Consider the following 19,663-nt stretch of genomic DNA (forward strand, 5'->3'; position numbering starts at 1 on the left):
GGTTAGCGAGTTCACTGAGCCCCGGGGCAATGCTCGGCCTGCCCATGGTTACTGAGCCCCGGGGCAATGCCCGGCCTGCCCATGGTTACTGAGCCCCGGGGCAATTCCCGGCCTGTCCATGGTTACTGAGCCCCGGGGCAATGCCCGGCCTGCCCATGGTTACTGAGCCCCGGGACAATGCCCGGCCTGTCCATGGTTACTGAGCCCCGGGGCAATGCCTGGCCTGTCCATGGTTACTGAGCCCCGGGGCAATGCTCGGCCTGTCCATGGTTACTGAGCCCCGGGGCAATGCTCGGCCTGTCCATGGTTACTGAGAACCGGGGCAATGCTCGGCCTGCCCATGGTTACTGAGCCCCGGGGCAATGCTCGGCCTGTCCATGGTTACTGAGCCCCGGGGCAATGCCCGGCCTGCCCATGGTTACTGAGCCCCGGGGCAATGCCCGGCCTGTCCATGGTTACTGAGCCCCGGGGCAATGCCTGGCCTGTCCATGGTTACTGAGCCCCGGGGCAATGCCTGGCCTGCCCATGGTTACTGAGCCCCGGGGCAATGCCCGGCCTGTCCATGGTTACTGAGCCCCGGGGCAATGCCTGGCCTGTCCATGGTTACTGAGCCCCGGGGCAATGCCCGGCCTGTCCACGGTTACTGAACCCCGGGGCAATGCCTGGCCTGTCCATGGTTACTGAGCCCCGGGGCAATGCCGGGCCTGTCCACGGTTACTGAGCCCTGGGGCAATGCCTGGCCTGTCCATGGTTACTGAGCCCCGGGGCAATGCCTGACCTGTCCATGGTTACAGAACCCGGGGCAATGCCCGGCCTGTCCATGGTTACAGAACCCGGGGCAATGCCCGGCCTGTCCATGGTTACAGAACCCGGGGCAATGCCGGGCCTGTCCATGGTTACAGAACCCGGGGCAATGCCCGGCCTGTCCATGGTTACTGAACTCCGGGTCTACGCTGTTAGCTGCTCTGAGTAGGGCAGCAGGAGGGACCTTGGGGCATGGAGGGGAGCAGTGACTCAGGGAGGACAGGATCAAACATCCAGCCGCATGCACAATGTGAGGTACCAGTATGTGCCCAGAACCTGTGGACCAGTTCCCTGGGGAGAGTCAGCACCTTCGGGGGAGGGGGGAGGGGACTGTTCCCTGGGGAGAGTCAGCACCTTCAGGGGATGCTCTGTCCGTTCCGTGCTGTGTTTAGAGTGTTGCTCTGTTTCCTCTAGGAATTGGATGACTTGAACATATGGGGCCTTAACATTTTCCGGGTTTCGGAGTTCTCTAACAACAGGCCGCTCAGCTGCATCATGTACGCCATCTTCCAGGTACGCACTAAACTCACCTAACACACAGCGCAGGGTAAGGGTCACTCACTAACTGTACAGAGTCACTGTTTATTCAGGGTAAGGGTCACTCACTAACTGTACAGAGTCACTGTTTATTCAGGGTAAGGGTCACTCACTGTAACTGTACAGAGTCACTGTTTATTCAGGGTAAGGGTCACTCACTGTAACTGTACAGAGTCACTGTTTATTCAGGGTAAGGGTCACTCACTAACTGTACAGAGTCACTGTTTATTCAGGGTAAGGGTCACTCACTAACTGTACAGAGTCACTGTTTATTCAGGGTAAGGGTCACTCACTGTGTTTATTTCAGGAGCGAGACTTGATGAAGACCTTCAGGATTCCGGTGGACACGTTTATCACCTACATTATGACACTGGAGGACCATTACCATGCTGATGTTGCGTACCACAACAGTTTGCATGCGGCTGATGTCACCCAGTCCACACACGTGCTACTGTCCACCCCCGCCTTCGATGTGAGTACAATTCGCCCTCACTACTCTTCGGTCTATTCCCTTCACAGTGTGGGCTCAGTGGGGGCCACTCGTCCTGCTCCACACAGCCTCTCCCTCAGGGCTGCAGGCCACATTCCCAGAGAGGTTCCATCCTTGGCTGGGCCTTGCTGGCTGACCTCTCTCACCTGACCTCGCTTCCCCGACCTCTCTCCCCCCGACCTCTCTCCCCCCGACCTCTCTCCCCCAACCTCTCTCCCCTGACCTCACTCCCCCGACCTCTCTCCCCTGACCTCACTCCCCCGACCTCTCTCCCCTGACCTCACTCCCTCAACCTCTCTCCCCTGACCTCACTCCCTCAACCTCTCTCCCCTGACCTCACTCCCCTGACCTCTCCCCTGACCTCTGTCCCCTGACCTCTGTCCCCTGACCTCGCTCCCCTGACCTCTCCCCCCGACCTCTGTCCTCTGACCTCTCTCTCCAGACCTCCCTCCCCTGACCTCTCTCCCCTGACCTCTCTCCCCTGACCTCTCTCCCCTGACCTCGCTCCCCTGACCTCTCCCCCCTGACCTCTCTCCCCAGACCTCTCTCTCTCCTCTGACGTCTCTCCCCTGACCTCTCTCCCCCCAACCTCTCTCTCCTGACCTCTCTACTCTGACCTCTCTCCCCTGACCTTCCCCCCTGACCTCTCTCTGTCCCTTGACCTCTGTCCCCTGACCTCACTCCCCTGACCCCTGTCCCCTAACCTCACTCTCCTGACCTCACTCCCCTGACCTCACTCCCCTGACCCCTGTCCCCTGACCTCACTCCCCTGACCTCACTCCCCTGACCCCTGTCCCCTGACCTCACTCCCCTGACCTCACTCCCCTGACCCCTGTCCCCTGACCTCACTCCCCTGACCTCACTCCCCTGACCCCTTTCCCCTGACCTCACTCCCCTGACCCCACTCCCCTGACCTCACTCCCCTGACCCCTGTCCCCTGACCTCACTCCCCTGACCCCTTTCCCCTGACCTCACTCCCCTGACCTCACTCCCCTGACCTCACTCCCCTGACCCCTGTCCCCTGACCTCACTCCCCAGGGCCCTGCTGGTTGAGGAAGGAGATCGGGGGAGGTTCCAGTTATGTGTTCACCACTGTAATGTGTGGCCTGTGACTGTGCCTGCGATTTATTTCAGGCTGTATTCACTGATCTGGAGACGCTTGCTGCACTGTTTGCTGCTGCGATTCACGATGTGGATCACCCGGGAGTTTCCAATCAATTCCTCATCAACACCAGTGAGTATCAAACCAGCCCCGGCACTTTCATTCTTATCCATTCTGCATCTGTGGGCATCGCTGGCACGGCCTGGTTATTGGCCATTCCTCGTTGCTGTGAGAGGGTGAAATGCCTGACCTGTCGGTGCTTTGATGCCTCAGGGGGCAGTGCAGGTCAACCTCATTGTGTGTGACTGGAGCCGGACTGGGAGAGGGCTGCAGCTTTCCTTCCCCGAAGACCATCAGTGAATGGCTTGGGTTTTTACGACAATCCGAAGGCCTTGTGGTCACATTTACTGAGACCTGCTTTTTATTTCCAGATTTTTAAAAATCTGAATTCAAATTCCCAGACGGCTGTGGTGCGCTTTGATCTCATCGCTGGATAACTAGTCGAGTAACACGGCACTGCACCACCGCCTGTACGCAGTACGGGAGGGCAGCCTGTTCCGGGAGATTACTGAGCGCCTGTCTGCATTATTCAAGGTGACGAGGACTGCAGCAATCACCCTCCTCCCCCTCTTCCTGGGGAATGATGGGAAGCAGGCATCCTGGTTTCCCCCTTCCCCAAGTGGCCGTTCCGTGTGAGCCCAGAGAGTGAGTGTTGGCGGACTATTGGACTGTAGGTACCATCGTACCCTCCTAACCCTGTACTCACCCGATGCCCAGTCACTGGACAGCGATCAGGACCCTGGCTGATCTCCCGCCCTCCACAGCTGAGTTTGGTTGAGACCATTGGTAGCCCCGACAATGAGGTGGCTCAGCACAGCGCGGGATTGAACCTGGGGGCCTCCTGCGATCAAAGGGGCAGTATCACACGGGGCCACTGAGCCACCAGAGGAGCTGAGTACAGCTCCTGACCTATGTCCTAAAGGACGCAGCATTGTGCCGGCCTGGAGCCTCTGCAGACAGGCAGGTGCCTGTGTGTTTGGTGTGAGGAGCAGGTTGTGTGGTTTAACTCTCTGTCACCGAGCTGGTGCCCAGCATTGACTGCTGTGTTATTGTGTCTCAGACTCGGAGCTGGCACTGATGTATAACGACGAGTCTGTGTTGGAGAATCATCACCTCGCCGTGGGCTTCAAACTCCTCCAGGAGGAAAACTGCGACATCTTCCAGAACCTTCCCAAACGGCAACGGCAGAGTCTTCGCAAAATGGTCATTGACATGGTGAGTCTGCCTCCCCCACCTTCCCCCTCGCACGCCTCCCCTCCCCCAGCTCCCAGCGCCCCTCCCCCACCTTCCCCCTCACACGTCTCCCCTCCCCAAGCTCCCAGCGCCCCTCCCCCACCTTCCCCCTCGCAGGCCTCCCCTCCCCCAGCTCCCAGCGCCCCTCCCCCACCTTCCCCCTAGCACGCCTCCCCTCCCCCAGCTCCCCCCTCTCGGCCCCTCCCCCACCTCCCCCCTCTCAGCCCCTCCCCCACCTCCCCCCTCTCGGCCCCTCCCCCACCTCCCCCCTCTCAGCCCCTCCCCCACCTCCCCCCTCTCGGCCCCTCCCCCACCTCCCCCCTCTCGGCCCCTCCCCCACCTCCCCCCTCTCGGCCCCTCCCCCACCTCCCCACTCTCGGCCTCTCCCCCACCTCCCCCCTCTCGGCCCCTCCCCCACCTCCCCCCTCTCGGCCTCTCCCCCACCTCCCCCCTCTCGGCCCCTCCCCCACCTCCCCCCTCTCGGTCCCTCCCCCACCTCCCCCCTCTCGGCCCCTCCCCCTCACTCGCCCTGGGCATCCCCGCCCGGCTTGGCTTGGCTCAGTGGGTCCCATCTTGCCTCTGAGTCAGAAGCTCGTGGGTTCAACGCAAGAGACTTGAGCCCATAATCCAGGCCGATACTGCCAGCACTGCACTGTTAGAGAGGTCAACTTTCAAATGAGACTTTAAACATCACTAAAACAGATTATCTGGTCATTATCACATTGCTGTGTGTGGGGTTTGCTGTGTACAGATTTGCTGCCGCGTTTCCTACATTACCACAGTGACTACACTCCAAATGTACTTCATAGGCTGTAAAGCGCTTTGGGACGTCCCGAGGTGGAAATGTTCTCTGTGTCTGATTTATTTCCCATCGACAGGTTCTGGCGACAGACATGTCGAAACACATGACCCTCCTGGCAGACCTGAAGACCATGGTGGAGACAAAGAAAGTGACCAGCTCGGGGGTGTTACTGCTCGATAACTACACCGACAGGATCCAGGTACTGGTGTCCCAGGGTACTGACTGACCCTGTCCGGGGAGTGACTGACCCTGTCCCCGTGTCCGGGGAGTGACTGACCCTGTCCCCGTGTCCGGGGAGTGACTGACCCTGTCCCCGTGTCCGGAGAGTGACTGACCCTGTCCCCGTGTCCGGAGAGTGACTGACCCCTGTCCCCATGTCCGGGGAGTGACTGACCCTGTCCCCGTGTCCGGAGAGTGACTGACCCTGTCCGGGGAGTGACTGACCCTGTCCCCGTGTCCGGGGAGTGACTGACCCCTGTCCCCGTGTCTGGAGAGTGACTGACCCTGTCCCCGTGTCCGGGGAGTGACTGACCCCTGTCCCCGTGTCCGGGGAGTGACTGACCCTGTCCCCGTGTCCGGAGAGTGACTGACCCTGTCCGGGGAGTGACTGACCCCTGTCCCCGTGTCCGGGGAGTGACTGACCCCTGTCCCCGTGTCCGGAGAGTGACTGACCCTGTCCCCGTGTTCGGGGAGTGACTGACCCCTGTCCCCGTGTCCGGAGAGTGACTGACCCTGTCCCCGTGTCCGGGGAGTGACTGACCCTGTCCCCATGTCCGGAGAGTGACTGACCCTGTCCCCGTGTCCGGAGAGTGACTGACCCTGTCCCCGTGTCCGGAGAGTGACTGACCCTGTCCGGGGAGTGACTGACCCTGTCCGGGGAGTGACTGACCCTGTCCCCGTGTCCGGAGAGTGACTGACCCTGTCCCCGTGTCCGGAGAGTGACTGACCCTGTCCGGGGATTGACTGACCCGTTTCCCCGTGTCCGGGGAGTGACTGACCTGTGTCCGGGGAGTGACTGACCCTGTCCCCGTGTCCGGAGAGTGACTGACCCTGTCCGGGGAGTGACTGACCCGTGTCCCCGTGTCCGGGGAGTGACTGAACTATGTCCGGAGAGTGACTGACCCGTTTCCCCGTGTCCGGGGAGTGACTGACCCTGTCCGGGGAGTGACTGACCCGTGTCCGGAGAGTGACTGACCCGTGTCCAGGGAGTGACTGACCCTGTCCCCGTGTCCGGGGAGTGACTGACCCTGTCCGGGGACTGACCCTGTCCGGAGACTGACCCTGTCCGGGGAGTGACTGACCCATGTACGGAGAGTCACTGACCCTGTCCGGAGAGTGACTGACCCATGTCCGGGGAGTGACTGACCCATGTCCGGAGAGTGACTGACCCGTGTTCCCGTGTCCGGGGAGTGACTGACCCTGTCTGGGGAGTGACTGACCCTGTCCGGGGACTGACTGACCCGTGTCCGGAAAGTGACTGATCCTGTCCGGAGAGTGACTGACCCTGTCCGGGGAGTGACTGACCCGTGTCCAGAGAGTGACTGACCCTGTCCGGGGACTGACTGACCCTGTCCGGAAGTGACTGACCCTATCCGGGGACTGACTGACCGTGTCCGGGGAATGACTGACCCTGTCCGGAGAGAGACTGACCCTATCCGGGGACTGACTGACCCTGTCCGGGGAGTGACTGACCCTGTCCGGGGACTGACCCTGTCCGGGGAGTCACTGACCCTGTCCGGGGAGTGACTGACCCGTGTCCGGGGAGTGACTGACCCATGTCCGGAGAGTGACTGACCCGTGTTCCCGTGTCCGGGGAGTGACTGACCCTGTCTGGGGAGTGACTGACCCTGTCCGGAGAGTGACTGACCCTGTCCGGGGAGTGACTGACCCGTGTCCAGAGAGTGACTGACCCTGTCCGGGGACTGACTGACCCTGTCCGGGGAGTGACTAACCCTGTCCGGAGAGTGACTGACACTGTCCGGGGAGTGACTGACCCGTGTCCGGAGAGTGACTGACCCATGTCCGGGGAGTGACTGACCCTGTCCGGGAGTGACTGACCCATGTCCCCGTGTCCGGGGAGTGACTGACACGTGTCCGTAGAGTGATTGACCCGTGTCCGGGAGTGACTGACCCGTGTCTGGGGAGTGACTGACATGTGTCCGGGGAGTGACTAATCCTGTCCGGAGAGTGACTGACCCTGTCCGGGGAGCGACTGACCCGTGTCCGGAGAGTGACTGACCCATGTCCGGAGAGTGACTGACCCTGTCCGGGAGTGACTGACCCATGTCCCCGTGTCCGGGGAGTGACTGACCCGTGTCCGGAGAGTGACTGACCCATGTCCGGAGAGTGACTGACCCTGTCCGGGGAGTGACCGACCCGTGTCCGGAGAGTGACTGACCCATGTCCGGGGAGTGACTGACCCTGTCCGGGAGTGACTGACCCATGTCCCCGTGTCCGGGGAGTGACTGACCCGTGTCCGGAGAGTGATTGACCCGTGTCCGGGAGTGACTGACCCGTGTCTGGGGAGTGACTGACATGTGTCCGGGGAGTGACTGACCCGTGTCCGGAGAGTGACTGACACTTGTCCCCGTGTCCGGAGAGTGACTGGTCCATGTCCGGGGAGTGACTGACCCGTGTCCGGGAGTGATTGACCAGTGTCCGGGGAGTGACTAACCCTGTCCGGAGAGTGACTGACCCTGTCCGGGGAGTGACTGACCCGTGTCCGGGGAGTGACTGACCCGTGTCCGGAGAGTGACTGACCCATGTCCGGAGAGTGACTGACCCTATCCGGAGAGTGACTGACCCGTGTCCGGAGAATGACTGACCCATGTCCGGGGAGTGACTGACCCTGTCCGGGAGTGACTGACCCATGTCCCCGTGTCCGGGGAGTGACTGACCCGTGTCCGGAGAGTGATTGACCCGTGTCCGGGAGTGACTGACCCGTGTCCGGAGAGTGACTGAACTGTGTTTGGGGAGTGACTGACCCGTGTCCAGAGAGTGACTGGCCCATGTCCGGAGAGTGACTGACCCTATCCGAGAAGTGACTGACCCTGTCCGTGGAGTGACTGACCAGTGTCCGGGGAGTGACTGGCCCATGTCCGGAGAGTGACTGACCCTATCCGGGGAGTGACTGACCCTGTCCGGGAAGTGACTGACCCTGTCCGGGGAGTGACTGACCCGTGTCCGGGAGTGACTGACCAATGTCTGGAGAGTGACTGACCCTGTCCAGAGAGTGACTGATCCTGTCCGGGGAGTGACTGACCCGTGTCCGGAGAGTGACTGACCCTATCCGGGGTGTGACTGACCCTGTCCGGGGAGTGACTGAACCCTGTCCCGGGAGTGACTGACCCATGTCCCCGTGTCCGGTGAGTGACTGACCCGTGTCCGGAGAGTGATTGACCCATTTCCGGGAGTGACTGACCCGTGTCCGAAGAGTGACTGACCCGTGTCCGGGGAGTGACTGACCCGTGTCCGGAGAGTGACTGACCCCTGTCCCCGTGTCCGTAGAATGACTGGTCCATGTCCGGGGAGTGACTGACCCATGTCCGTGAGTGACTGACCAGTATCCGGGGAGTGACTAACCCTGTCCGGAGAGTGACTGACCCTGTCCGGGGAGTGACTGACCCGTGTCCGGAGCGTGACTGACCCATGTCCGGAGAGTGACTGACCCTATCCGGGGAGTGATTGACCCGTGTCCGGAAAGTGAATGACCCATGTCCGGGGAGTGACTGACCCTGTCCGGGAGTGACTGACCCATGTCCGGGGAGTGACTGACCCTGTCCGGCGAGTGACTGACCCGTGTCCGGAGAGTGACTGACCCCTGTCCCCGTGTCCGTAGAATGACTGGTCCATGTCCGGGGAGTGACTGACCCATGTCCGTGAGTGACTGACCAGTATCCGGGGAGTGACTAACCCTGTCCGGAGAGTGACTGACCCTGTCCGGGGAGTGACTGACCCGTGTCCGGAGCGTGACTGACCCATGTCCGGAGAGTGACTGACCCTATCCGGGGAGTGATTGACCCGTGTCCGGAAAGTGAATGACCCATGTCCGGGGAGTGACTGACCCTGTCCGGGAGTGACTGACCCATGTCCGGGGAGTGACTGACCCTGTCCGGCGAGTGACTGACCCGTGTCCGGAGAGTGACTGACCCATGTCCGGAGAGTGACTGAACCTATCCGGGGAGTGATTGACCGGTGTCCGGAAAGTGGCTGACCCATGTCTGGGGAGTGACTGACCCTGTCCGGGAGTGACTGACCCATGTCCGGGGAGTGACTGACCCGTGTCTGGAGAGTGACTGACCCGTGTCCGGGGAGTGACTGACCCATGTCCGGAGAGTGACTGACCCCTGTCCCTGTGTCCGGAGAGTGACTGGTCCATGTCCGGGGAGTGACTGACCCGTGTCCAGGAGTGACTGACAAGTGTCCGGGGAGTGACTAACCCTGTCCGAGGAGTGACTGACCCGTGTCCGGAGAGTGACTGACCCAGGTCCGGAGAGTGACTGACCATATCCATGGAGTGACTGACCCTGTCCGGGGAGTGACTGACCCCTGTCCGGGGAGTGACTGACCCATGTCCGGAGAGTGACTGACCCTGTCCGGGGAGTGACTGACCCCTGTCCGGGGAGTGACTGACCCATGTCCGGAGAGTGACTGACCCTGTCCGGGGAGTGACTGACCCTGTCCGGGGAGTGACTGACCCCTGTCCCCGTGTCCAGGGAGTGACTGACCCTGTCCGGGGAGTGACTGACCCTGTCCGGGGAGTGACTGATCCGTGTCTGGGGAGTGACTGACCCATGTCCCTGTGTCCGGGGAGTGACTGACCCTGTCTGGGGAGTGACTGACCCGTGTCCGGAGAGTGACTGACCCATGTCCGGAGAGTGACTGACCCATGTCCCCGTGTCTGGGGAGTGACTGACCCGTGTCCGAAGAGTGACTGACCCTATCCGGGGAGTGACTGACCCGTGTCGCCATGTCCGGGGAGTGACAGACCCTGTCCGGGGAGTGACTGACACATGTCTGGGGAGTGACCGACCAATGTCCGGGGAGTGACTGACCCTGTCCGGGGAGTGACTGACCCATGTCCGGGGAGTGACTGACCCTGTCCGGGGAGCGACTGACCCATGTCCCCGTGTCCGGGGAGTGACTGACTCTGTCCGGGGAGTGACTGACCCGTGTCCAGAGAGTGACTGACCCATGTCCGGAGAGTGACGGACCAATGTCCCCGTGTCCGGGGAGTGACTGACCCGTGTCCAGGGAGTGACTGACCCATGTCCGGAGAATGACTGACCCCTGTCCGGCGAGTGACTGACCCTGTCCGGGAGTGACTGACCCATGTCTGGGGAGTGACTGACCCGTGTTCGGAGAGTGATTGACCCGTGTCCGGGAGTGACTGACCCGTGTCCGGGGAGTGACTGACCCGTGTACGGAGAGTGACTGACCCCTGTCCCGTGTCCGGAGAGTGACTGGTCCATGTCCGGGGAGTGACTGACCCGTGTCCGGGAGTGACTGGCTCATGTCCGGATAGTGACTGACCCTGTCCGGGGAGTGACTGACCCTGTCCGGGGAGTGACTGACCCATGTCCGGAGAGTGACTGACCCATGTCCCCGTGTCCGGGGAGTGACTGACCCTGTCCGGGGAGTGACTGACCCGTGTCCGGAGAGTGACTGACCCATGTCCGGAGAGTGACGGACCCATGTCCCCGTGTCCGGGGAGTGACTGACCCGTGTCCAGGGAGTGACTGACCCATGTCCGGAGAGTGACTGCCGCATGTCCGGCGAGTGACTGACCCTGTCCGGGAGTGACTGACCCATGTCTGGGGAGTGACTGACCCGTGTCCGGAGAGTGATTGACCCGTGTCCGGGAGTGACTGACCCGTGTCCGGGGAGTGACTGACCCGTGTCCGGAGAGTGACTGACCCCTGTCCCCGTGTCCGGAGAGTGACTGGTCGATGTCCGGGGAGTGACTAACCCGTGTCTGGGAGTGACTGACCAGTGTCCGGGGAGTGACTGACCCGTGTCCGGAGAGTGACTGGCTCATGTCCGGGAAGTGACTGACCCTGTCCGGGGAGTGACTGACCCGTGTCCGGAGAGTGACTGACCCATGTCCGGAGAGTGACTGACCCATGTCCCCGTGTCTGGGGAGTGACTGACCCGTGTCCGGAGAGTGACTGACCCTATCCGGGGAGTGACTGACCCGTGTCGCCATGTCCGGGGAGTGACAGACCCTGTCCGGGGAGTGACTGACACCTGTCCGGGGAGTGACCGACCAATGTCCGGGGAGTGACTGACCCTGTCCGGGGAGTGACTGACCCATGTCCGGGGAGTGACTGACCCTGTCCGGGGAGCGACTGACCCATGTCCCCGTGTCCGGGGAGTGACTGACTCTGTCCGGGGAGTGACTGACCCGTGTCCGGAGAGTGACTGACCCATGTCCGGAGAGTGACGGACCCATGTCCCCGTGTCCGGGGAGTGACTGACCCGTGTCCAGGGAGTGACTGACCCATGTCCGGAGAATGACTGACCCCTGTCCGGAGAGTGACTGACGCATGTCCGGCGAGTGACTGACCCTGTCCGGGAGTGACTGACCCATGTCTGGGGAGTGACTGACCCGTGTTCGGAGAGTGATTGACCCGTGTCCGGGAGTGACTGACCCGTGTCCGGGGAGTGACTGACCCGTGTACGGAGAGTGACTGACCCCTGTCCCGTGTCCGGAGAGTGACTGGTCCATGTCCGGGGAGTGACTGACCCGTGTCCGGGAGTGACTGACCAGTGTCCGGGGAGTGACTGACCCGTGTCCGGAGAGTGACTGGCTCATGTCCGGATAGTGACTGACCCTGTCCGGGGAGTGACTGACCCTGTCCGGGGAGTGACTGACCCATGTCCGGAGAGTGACTGACCCATGTCCCCGTGTCCGGGGAGTGACTGACCCTGTCCGGGGAGTGACTGACCCGTGTCCGGAGAGTGACTGACCCATGTCCGGAGAGTGACGGACCCATGTCCCCGTGTCCGGGGAGTGACTGACCCGTGTCCAGGGAGTGACTGACCCATGTCCGGAGAGTGACTGACGCATGTCCGGCGAGTGACTGACCCTGTCCGGGAGTGACTGACCCATGTCTGGGGAGTGACTGACCCGTGTCCGGAGAGTGATTGACCCGTGTCCGGGAGTGACTGACCCGTGTCCGGGGAGTGACTGACCCGTGTCCGGAGAGTGACTGACCCCTGTCCCCGTGTCCGGAGAGTGACTGGTCCATGTCCGGGGAGTGACTAACCCGTGTCTGGGAGTGACTGACCAGTGTCCGGGGAGTGACTGACCCGTGTCCGGAGAGTGACTGGCTCATGTCCGGAGAGTGACTGACCATATCCGGGGAGTGACTGACCCTGTCCGGGGAGTGACTGACCCCTGTCCGGGAAGTGACTGACACTGTCCGTGGAGTGACTGACCCCTGTCCGTGGAGTGACTGACCCGTGTCCGGGGAGTGACTGACCCATGTCCATGTGTCCGGGGAGTGACTGACCCATGTCCGGAGAGTGACTGACCCATGTCCGGAGAGTGACTGACCCAAGTCCCCGTGTCTGGGGAGTGACTGACCCGTGTCCAGGGAGTGACTGACGCTGTCCGGAGAGTGACTGACCCTGTCCGGGGAGAGACTGACCCTGTCCGAAGAGTGACTGACCCGTGTCCGGAGAGTGACTGACCCATGTACCCGTGTCTGGGGAGTGACTGACCCGTGTCCAGGGAGTGACTGACCCATATCCGGAGAGTGACTGACCCATGTCCGGAGAGTGCCTGACCCATGTCCCCGTGTCTGGGGAGTGACTGACCCGTGTCCAGGGAGTGACTGACCCGTGTCCGTAGAGTGACTGACCCATGTCCGGGGAGTGACTGACCCATGTCCGGGGAGTGACTAACCTTGTCCGGGGAGTGACTGACCCCTGTCCGGGGAGTGACTGACCCATGTCCCCGTGTCCGGGGAGTGACTGACCCCTGTCTGGAGAGTGACTGACCCATGTCCCCGTGTCCGGGGAGTGACTGACCCGTGTCCGGAGAGTGACTGACCCATGTCCGGAGAGTGACGGACCCATGTCCCCGTGTCCGGGGAGTGACTGACCCGTGTCCAGGGAGTGACTGACCCATGTCCGGAGAATGACTGACCCCTGTCCGGAGAGTGACTGACGCATGTCCGGCGAGTGACTGACCCTGTCCGGGAGTGACTGACCCATGTCTGGGGAGTGACTGACCCGTGTCCGGGGAGTGACTGACCCGTGTACGGAGAGTGACTGATCCCTGTCCCGTGTCCGGAGAGTGACTGGTCCATGTCCGGGGAGTGACTGACCCGTGTCCGGGAGTGACTGACCAGTGTCCGGGGAGTGACTGACCCGTGTCCGGAGAGTGACTGGCTCATGTCCGGATAGTGACTGACCCAGTCCGGGGAGTGACTGACCCTGTCCGGGGAGTGACTGACCCATGTCCGGAGAGTGACTGACCCATGTCCCCGTGTCCGGGGAGTGACTGACCCTGCCCGGGGAGTGACTGACCCGTGTCCGGAGAGTGACTGACCCATGTCCGGAGAGTGACGGACCCATGTCCCCGTGTCCGGGGAGTGACTGACGCATGTCCGGCGAGTGACTGACCCTGTCCGGGAGTGACTGACCCATGTCTGGGGAGTGACTGACCCGTGTCCGGAGAGTGATTGACCCGTGTCCGGGAGTGACTGACCCGTGTCCGGGGAGTGACTGACCCGTGTCCGGTGAATGACTGACCCCTGTCCCCGTGTCCGGAGAGTGACTGGTCCATGTCCGGAGAGTGACTGACCCGTGTCTGGGAGTGACTGACCAGTGTCCGGGGAGTGACTGACCCGTGTCCAGAGAGTGACTGGCTCATGTCCGGAGAGTGACTGACCATATCCGGGGAGTGACTGATCCTGTCCGGGGAGTGACTGACCCCTGTCCGGGAAGTGACTGACCCTGTCCGTGGAGTGACTGACCCCTGTCCGTGGAGTGACTGACCCGTGTCCGGGGAGTGACTGACCCATGTCCCTGTGTCCGGGGAGTGACTGACCCGTGTCCGGAGAGTGACTGACCCATGTCCGGAGAGTGACTGACCCATGTCCCCATGTCTGGGGAGTGACTGACCCGTGTCCAGGGAGTGACTGACCCTGTCCGGAGAGTGACTGACCCTGTCCGGGGAGAGACTGACCCTGTCCGGAGAGTGACTGACCCGTGTCCGGAGAGTGACTGACCCATGTACCCGTGTCCGGGGAGTGACTGACCCCTGTCTGAAGAGTGACTGACCCATGTCCCCGTGTCCGGGGAGTGACTGACCCGTGTCCGGAGAGTGACTGACCCGTGTCCAGTCAGTGACTGACCCGAGTCCGGAGAGTGACTGACCCGTGTCCGGAGAGTGACTGACACCTGTCCCCGTGTCCGGAGAGTGACTGGTCCATGTCCAGGGAGTGACTGACCCGTGTCCGGGAGTGACTGACCAGTGTCCGGGGAGTGACTAATCCTGTCCGGAGAGTGACTGACCCTGTCCGGGGAGCGACTGACCCGTGTCCGGAGAGTGACTGACCCATGTCCGGAGAGTGACTGACCCTATCCGGGGAGTGACCGACCCGTGTCCGGAGAGTGACTGACCCATGTCCGGGGAGTGACTGACCCGTGTCCGGAGAGTGACTGAACCATGTCCGGAGAGTGACTGCCCCTATGCGGGGAGTGACTGACCCGTGTCCGGAGAGTGACTGACCCATGTCCGTGGAGTGACTGACCCTGTCCGGGAGTGACTGGCCCATGTCCCCGTGTCCGGGGAGTGACTGACACGTGTCCGGAGAGTGATTGACCCGTGTCCGGGAGTGACTGACCCGTGTCTGGGGAGTGACTGACATGTGTCCGGGGAGTGACTGACCCGTGTCCGGAGAGTGACTGACACCTGTCCCCGTGTCCGGAGAGTGACTGGTCCATGTCCAGGGAGTGACTAACCCGTGTCCGGGAGTGACTGACCAGTGTCCGGGGAGTGACTAATCCTGTCCGGAGAGTGACTGACCCTGTCCGGGGAGCGACTGACCCGTGTCCGGAGAGTGACTGACCCATGTCCGGAGAGTGACTGACCCTATCCGGGGAGTGACCGACCCGTGTCCGGAGAGTGACTGACCCATGTCCGGGGAGTGACTGACCCTGTCCGGGAGTGACTGACCCATGTCCCCGTGTCCGGGGAGTGACTGACCCGTGTCCGGAGAGTGATTGACCCGTGTCCGGGAGTGACTGACCCGTGTCTGGGGAGTGACTGACATGTGTCCGGGGAGTGACTGACCCGTGTCCGGAGAGTGACTGACACTTGTCCCCGTGTCCGGAGAGTGACTGGTCCATGTCCGGGGAGTGACTGACCCGTGTCCGGGAGTGATTGACCAGTGTCCGGGGAGTGACTAACCCTGTCCGGAGAGTGACTGACCCTGTCCGGGGAGTGACTGACCCGTGTCCGGGGAGTGACTGACCCGTGTCCGGAGAGTGACTGACCCATGTCCGGAGAGTGACTGACCCTATCCGGAGAGTGACTGACCCTATCCGGGGAGTGACTGACCCGTTTCCGGAGAATGACTGACCCATGTCCGGGGAGTGATTGACCCTGTCCGGGAGTGACTGACCCATGTCCCCGTGTCCGGGGAGTGACTGACCCGTGTCCGGAGAGTGATTGACCCGTGTCCGGGAGTGACTGACCCGTGTCCGGAGAATGACTGAACTGTGTTTGGGGAGTGACTGACCCGTGTCCGGAGAGTGACTGACCAATGTCCGGAGAGTGACTGACCCTGTCCAGAGAGTGACTGATCCTGTCCGGGGAGTGACTGACCCGTGTCCGGAGAGTGACTGACCCTATCCGGGGTGTGACTGACCCTGTCCGGGGAGTGACTGAACCCTGTCCGGGGAGTGACTGACCCATGTCCCCGTGTCCGGTGAGTGACTGACCCGTGTCCGGAGAGTGATTGACCCATTTCCGGGAGTGACTGACCCGTGTCCGAAGAGTGACTGACCCGTGTCCGGGGAGTGACTGACCCGTGTCCGGAGAGTGACTGCCCCCTGTCCCCGTGTCCGTAGAATGACTGGTCCATGTCCGGGGAGTGACTGACCCATGTCCGGGAGTGACTGACCAGTATCCGGGGAGTGACTAACCCTGTCCGGAGAGTGACTGACCCATGTCCCCGTGTCTGGGGAGTGACTGACGCGTGTGCAGGGAGTGACTGACTCATATCCGGAGAGTGACTGACCCATGTCCGGAGAGTGCCTGACCCATGTCCCCGTGTCTGGGGAGTGACTGACCCGTGTCCAGGGAGTGACTGACCCGTGTCCGTAGAGTGACTGACCCATGTCCGGGGAGTGACTGACCCATGTCCGGGGAGTGACTAACCCTGTCCGGGTAGTGACTGACCCCTGTCAGGGGAGTGACTGACCCATGTCCCGTGTCCGGGGAGTGACTGACCCCTGTCTGGAGAGTGACTGACCCATGTCCCCGTGTCCGGGGAGTGACTGACCCGTGTCCGGAGAGTGACTGACCCGTGTCCAGTCAGTGACTGACCCGAGTCCGGAGAGTGACTGACCCTGTCCGGAGAGTGACTGACCCATGTCCGGTGAGTGACTCACCCGTGTCCCCGTGTCCGGAGAGTGACTGACCCATGTCAGGGAACTGACTGACCCGATCCGGAGAGTGATTGACCCGTGTCCTGGGAGTGACTGACCCATGTCCGGAGAGTGACTGACCCGTGTCCTGGGAGTGACTGACCTGTGTCCGGAGAGTGACTGACCCGTGTCCTGGGAGTGCCTGACACGTGTCCTGAGAGTGACTGACGTTGTCCGGAGAGTGTCTGACCCGTGTCCTGGGAGTGACTGACCCGTGTCCGGGGACTGACTGACCTGTGTCCGGGGAAGGACTGACCCGTGTCCAGGGAGTGACTGACCCATGTCCGGAGAGTGACTGACCTGTGTCTGGAGAGTGACTGAACCGTGTCCTGGGGGTGACTGACCCGTGTCCTGGGAATGACTGACCCGTGTCCGGGGAGTGACTGACCCTGTCCGGGGAGTGACTGATGTGTCCTGGGAGTGACTGACCCGTGTCCGTAGAGTGACTGACCCGTGTCCGGGGAGTGACTGACCCGTGTCCGGTGAGTGACTGACCCGTGTCCTGGGAGTGACTGACCCGTGTCCGGGAGTGACTGACCCTGTCCGGAGAGTGACTGACCCGTGTCCTGCGAGGTGACTGACCCGTGTCCGGGAGTGACTGACCAGTGTCCGGGGAGTGACTAACCATGTGCGGAGAGTGACTGACCCTGTCCAGAGAGTGACTGACCCTGTCCGGGGAGTGACTGACCCGTGTCCGGAGAGTGACTGACCCTATCCGGGGAGTGACTGACCCTGTCCGGGGAGTGACTGAATCCTGTCCGGGGAGTGACTGACCCATGTCCCCGTGTCCGGGGAGTGACTGACCCGTGTCCGGAGAGTGATTGACCCGTGTCCGGGAGTGACTGACCCGTGTCCGGAGAGTGATTGACCCGTGTCCGGAGAGTGACTGACCCCGTCCCCGTGTCCGGAGAGTGACTGGTCCATGTCTGGGGAGTGACTGACCCGTGTCCGGGAGTGACTGACCAGTGTCCGGAGAGTGACTGACTCTATCCGGGGAGTGACTGACCCGTGTCCGGAGAGTGACTGACCCATGTCCGGGGAGTGGCTGACCCTGTCCGGGAGTGACTGACCCGTGTCCAGGGAGTGACTGACCCTGTCCGGGGAGTGACTGACACTGTCCGGGGAGTGACTGACCCATGTCCGGGGAGTGACTGACCCTGTCCAGGGAGTGATTGACCCATGTCCGGGGAGTGACTGACCCGTGACCTCGTGTCCAGAGAGTGACTGAACCGTGTCCAGGGAGTGACTGATCCATGTCAGAAAAGTGAGTGATCCGTGTCCGGAGAGCGACTGACCCATGTCCGGGGAGTGACTGACCCTGTCCGCAGAGTGATTGACCCGTGTCCAGGAGTGACTGACCTGTGTCCTTGTGTCCGGAGAGTGACTGACCCGTGTCCGGAGAGTGACTGACCCGTGTCCGGGGACTGACTGACCCGATCAGGAGAGTGATTGACCCGTGTCCTGGGAGTGACTGACCCGTGTCCGGAGAGTGTCTGACCCGTGTCCGGGGATTGACTGACCTGTGTCCGGAGAGTTACTGACCCGTGTTAAGGGAGTGACTGACCCGTGTCCGGAGAGTGACTGACCCGTGTCCTGGGAGTGACTGACCCGTGTCCTGGGAGTGACTGAACCCTGTTCGGGGAGTGACTGACCCATGTCCCCGTGTCCGGGGAGTGACTGACCCGTGTCCGGAGAGTGATTGACCCGTGTCCGGGAGTGACTGACCAGTGTCTGTGGAGTGACTGACCCTGTCCGGAGAGTGACTGACCCCTGTCCGGGCAGTGACTGACCCTGTCCGGGGAGTGACTGACCCCTCACCGGGGAGTGACTTACCCATGTCCGGAGAGTGACTGACCCTGTCCAGGGAGTGACTGACCCTGTCCGGGGAGTGACTGACCCCTGTCCCCGTGTCCGGGGAGTTACTGACCCTGTCCGGAGAGTGACTGACCCATGTCCGGTGAGTGACTCACCCGTGTCACCATGTCCGGAGAGTGACTGACCCATGTCCGGTGAGTGACTCACCCGTGTCCCCGTGTCCGGAGAGTGACTGACCCATGTCAGGGAACTGACTGACCCGATCCGGAGAGTGATTGACCTGTGTCCTGGGAGTGACTGACCCATGTCCGGAGAGTGACTGACCCGTGTCCGGGGAGTGACTGACCCGTGTCCGGAGAGTGACTGACCCCGTCCCCATGTCCGGAGAGTGACTGGTCCATGTCCGGGGAGTGACTGACCCGTGTCCGGGAGTGACTGACCAGTGTCCGGTGAGTGACTAACCCTGTCCGGAGAGTGACTGACCCTGTCCGGGGAGTGACTGACCCGTGTCCGGAGAGTGATTGACCCATGTCCGGAGAGTGACTGACTCTATCCGGGGAGTGACTGACCCGTGTCCGGAGAGTGACTGACCCATGTCCGGAGAGTGACTGACCCTATCCGGGGAGTGACTGACCCGTGTCCGGAGAGTGACTGACCCATGTCCGGGGAGTGGCTGACCCTGTCCGGAGAGTGACTGACCCGTGTCCGGGGAGTGACTGACCCGTGTCCGGAGAGTGACTGACCCTATCCGTGGAGTGACTGACCCTGTCCGGGGAGTGACTGACCCCTGTCCGGGCAGTGACTGACCCATGTCCGGAGAGTGACTGACCCTGTCCGGGCAGTGACTGACCCTGTCCGGGGAGTGACTGACCCTGTCTGGGGAGTGACTGATCCCTGTCCCCGTGTCCGGGGAGTGACTGACCCATGTCTCTGTGTCCGGGGAGTGACTGACCCTGTCCGGGGAGTGACTGACCCGTGTCCGGAGAGTGACTGACCCATGTCCGGAGAGTGACTGACCCATGTCCCCGTGTCTGGGGAGTGACTGACCCGTGTCCAGGGAGTGACTGACCCTGTCCGGGGAGTGACTGACCCTGTCCGGGGAGTGACTGACACTGTCCGGGGAGTGACTGATCCGTATCTGGGGAGTGACTGACCC

The 19,663-nt window shown here is 62.0% G+C and overlaps 1 protein-coding gene across 3 annotated transcripts in view; it reads left to right on the top strand.

Moving 5' to 3' along the window:
* LOC139254641 (3',5'-cyclic-AMP phosphodiesterase 4B-like) overlaps positions 1–19,663 on the top strand; it is a 172,078-nt gene that overhangs the window by 65,890 nt on the left and 86,525 nt on the right. For all 3 annotated transcript variants that reach the window (XM_070873761.1, XM_070873762.1, XM_070873763.1), the window contains exons 4-8: positions 1,219–1,317; positions 1,649–1,813; positions 2,966–3,065; positions 4,054–4,208; positions 5,105–5,227. In XM_070873761.1, coding sequence (XP_070729862.1) covers positions 1,219–1,317; positions 1,649–1,813; positions 2,966–3,065; positions 4,054–4,208; positions 5,105–5,227 — 642 coding nt within the window. The remainder of the gene's footprint in view (positions 1–1,218; positions 1,318–1,648; positions 1,814–2,965; positions 3,066–4,053; positions 4,209–5,104; positions 5,228–19,663) is intronic.

This window comes from Pristiophorus japonicus, unplaced genomic scaffold (genome assembly GCF_044704955.1).
Source record: "Pristiophorus japonicus isolate sPriJap1 unplaced genomic scaffold, sPriJap1.hap1 HAP1_SCAFFOLD_563, whole genome shotgun sequence".
NCBI classification, from domain to species: domain Eukaryota; kingdom Metazoa; phylum Chordata; class Chondrichthyes; family Pristiophoridae; genus Pristiophorus; species Pristiophorus japonicus.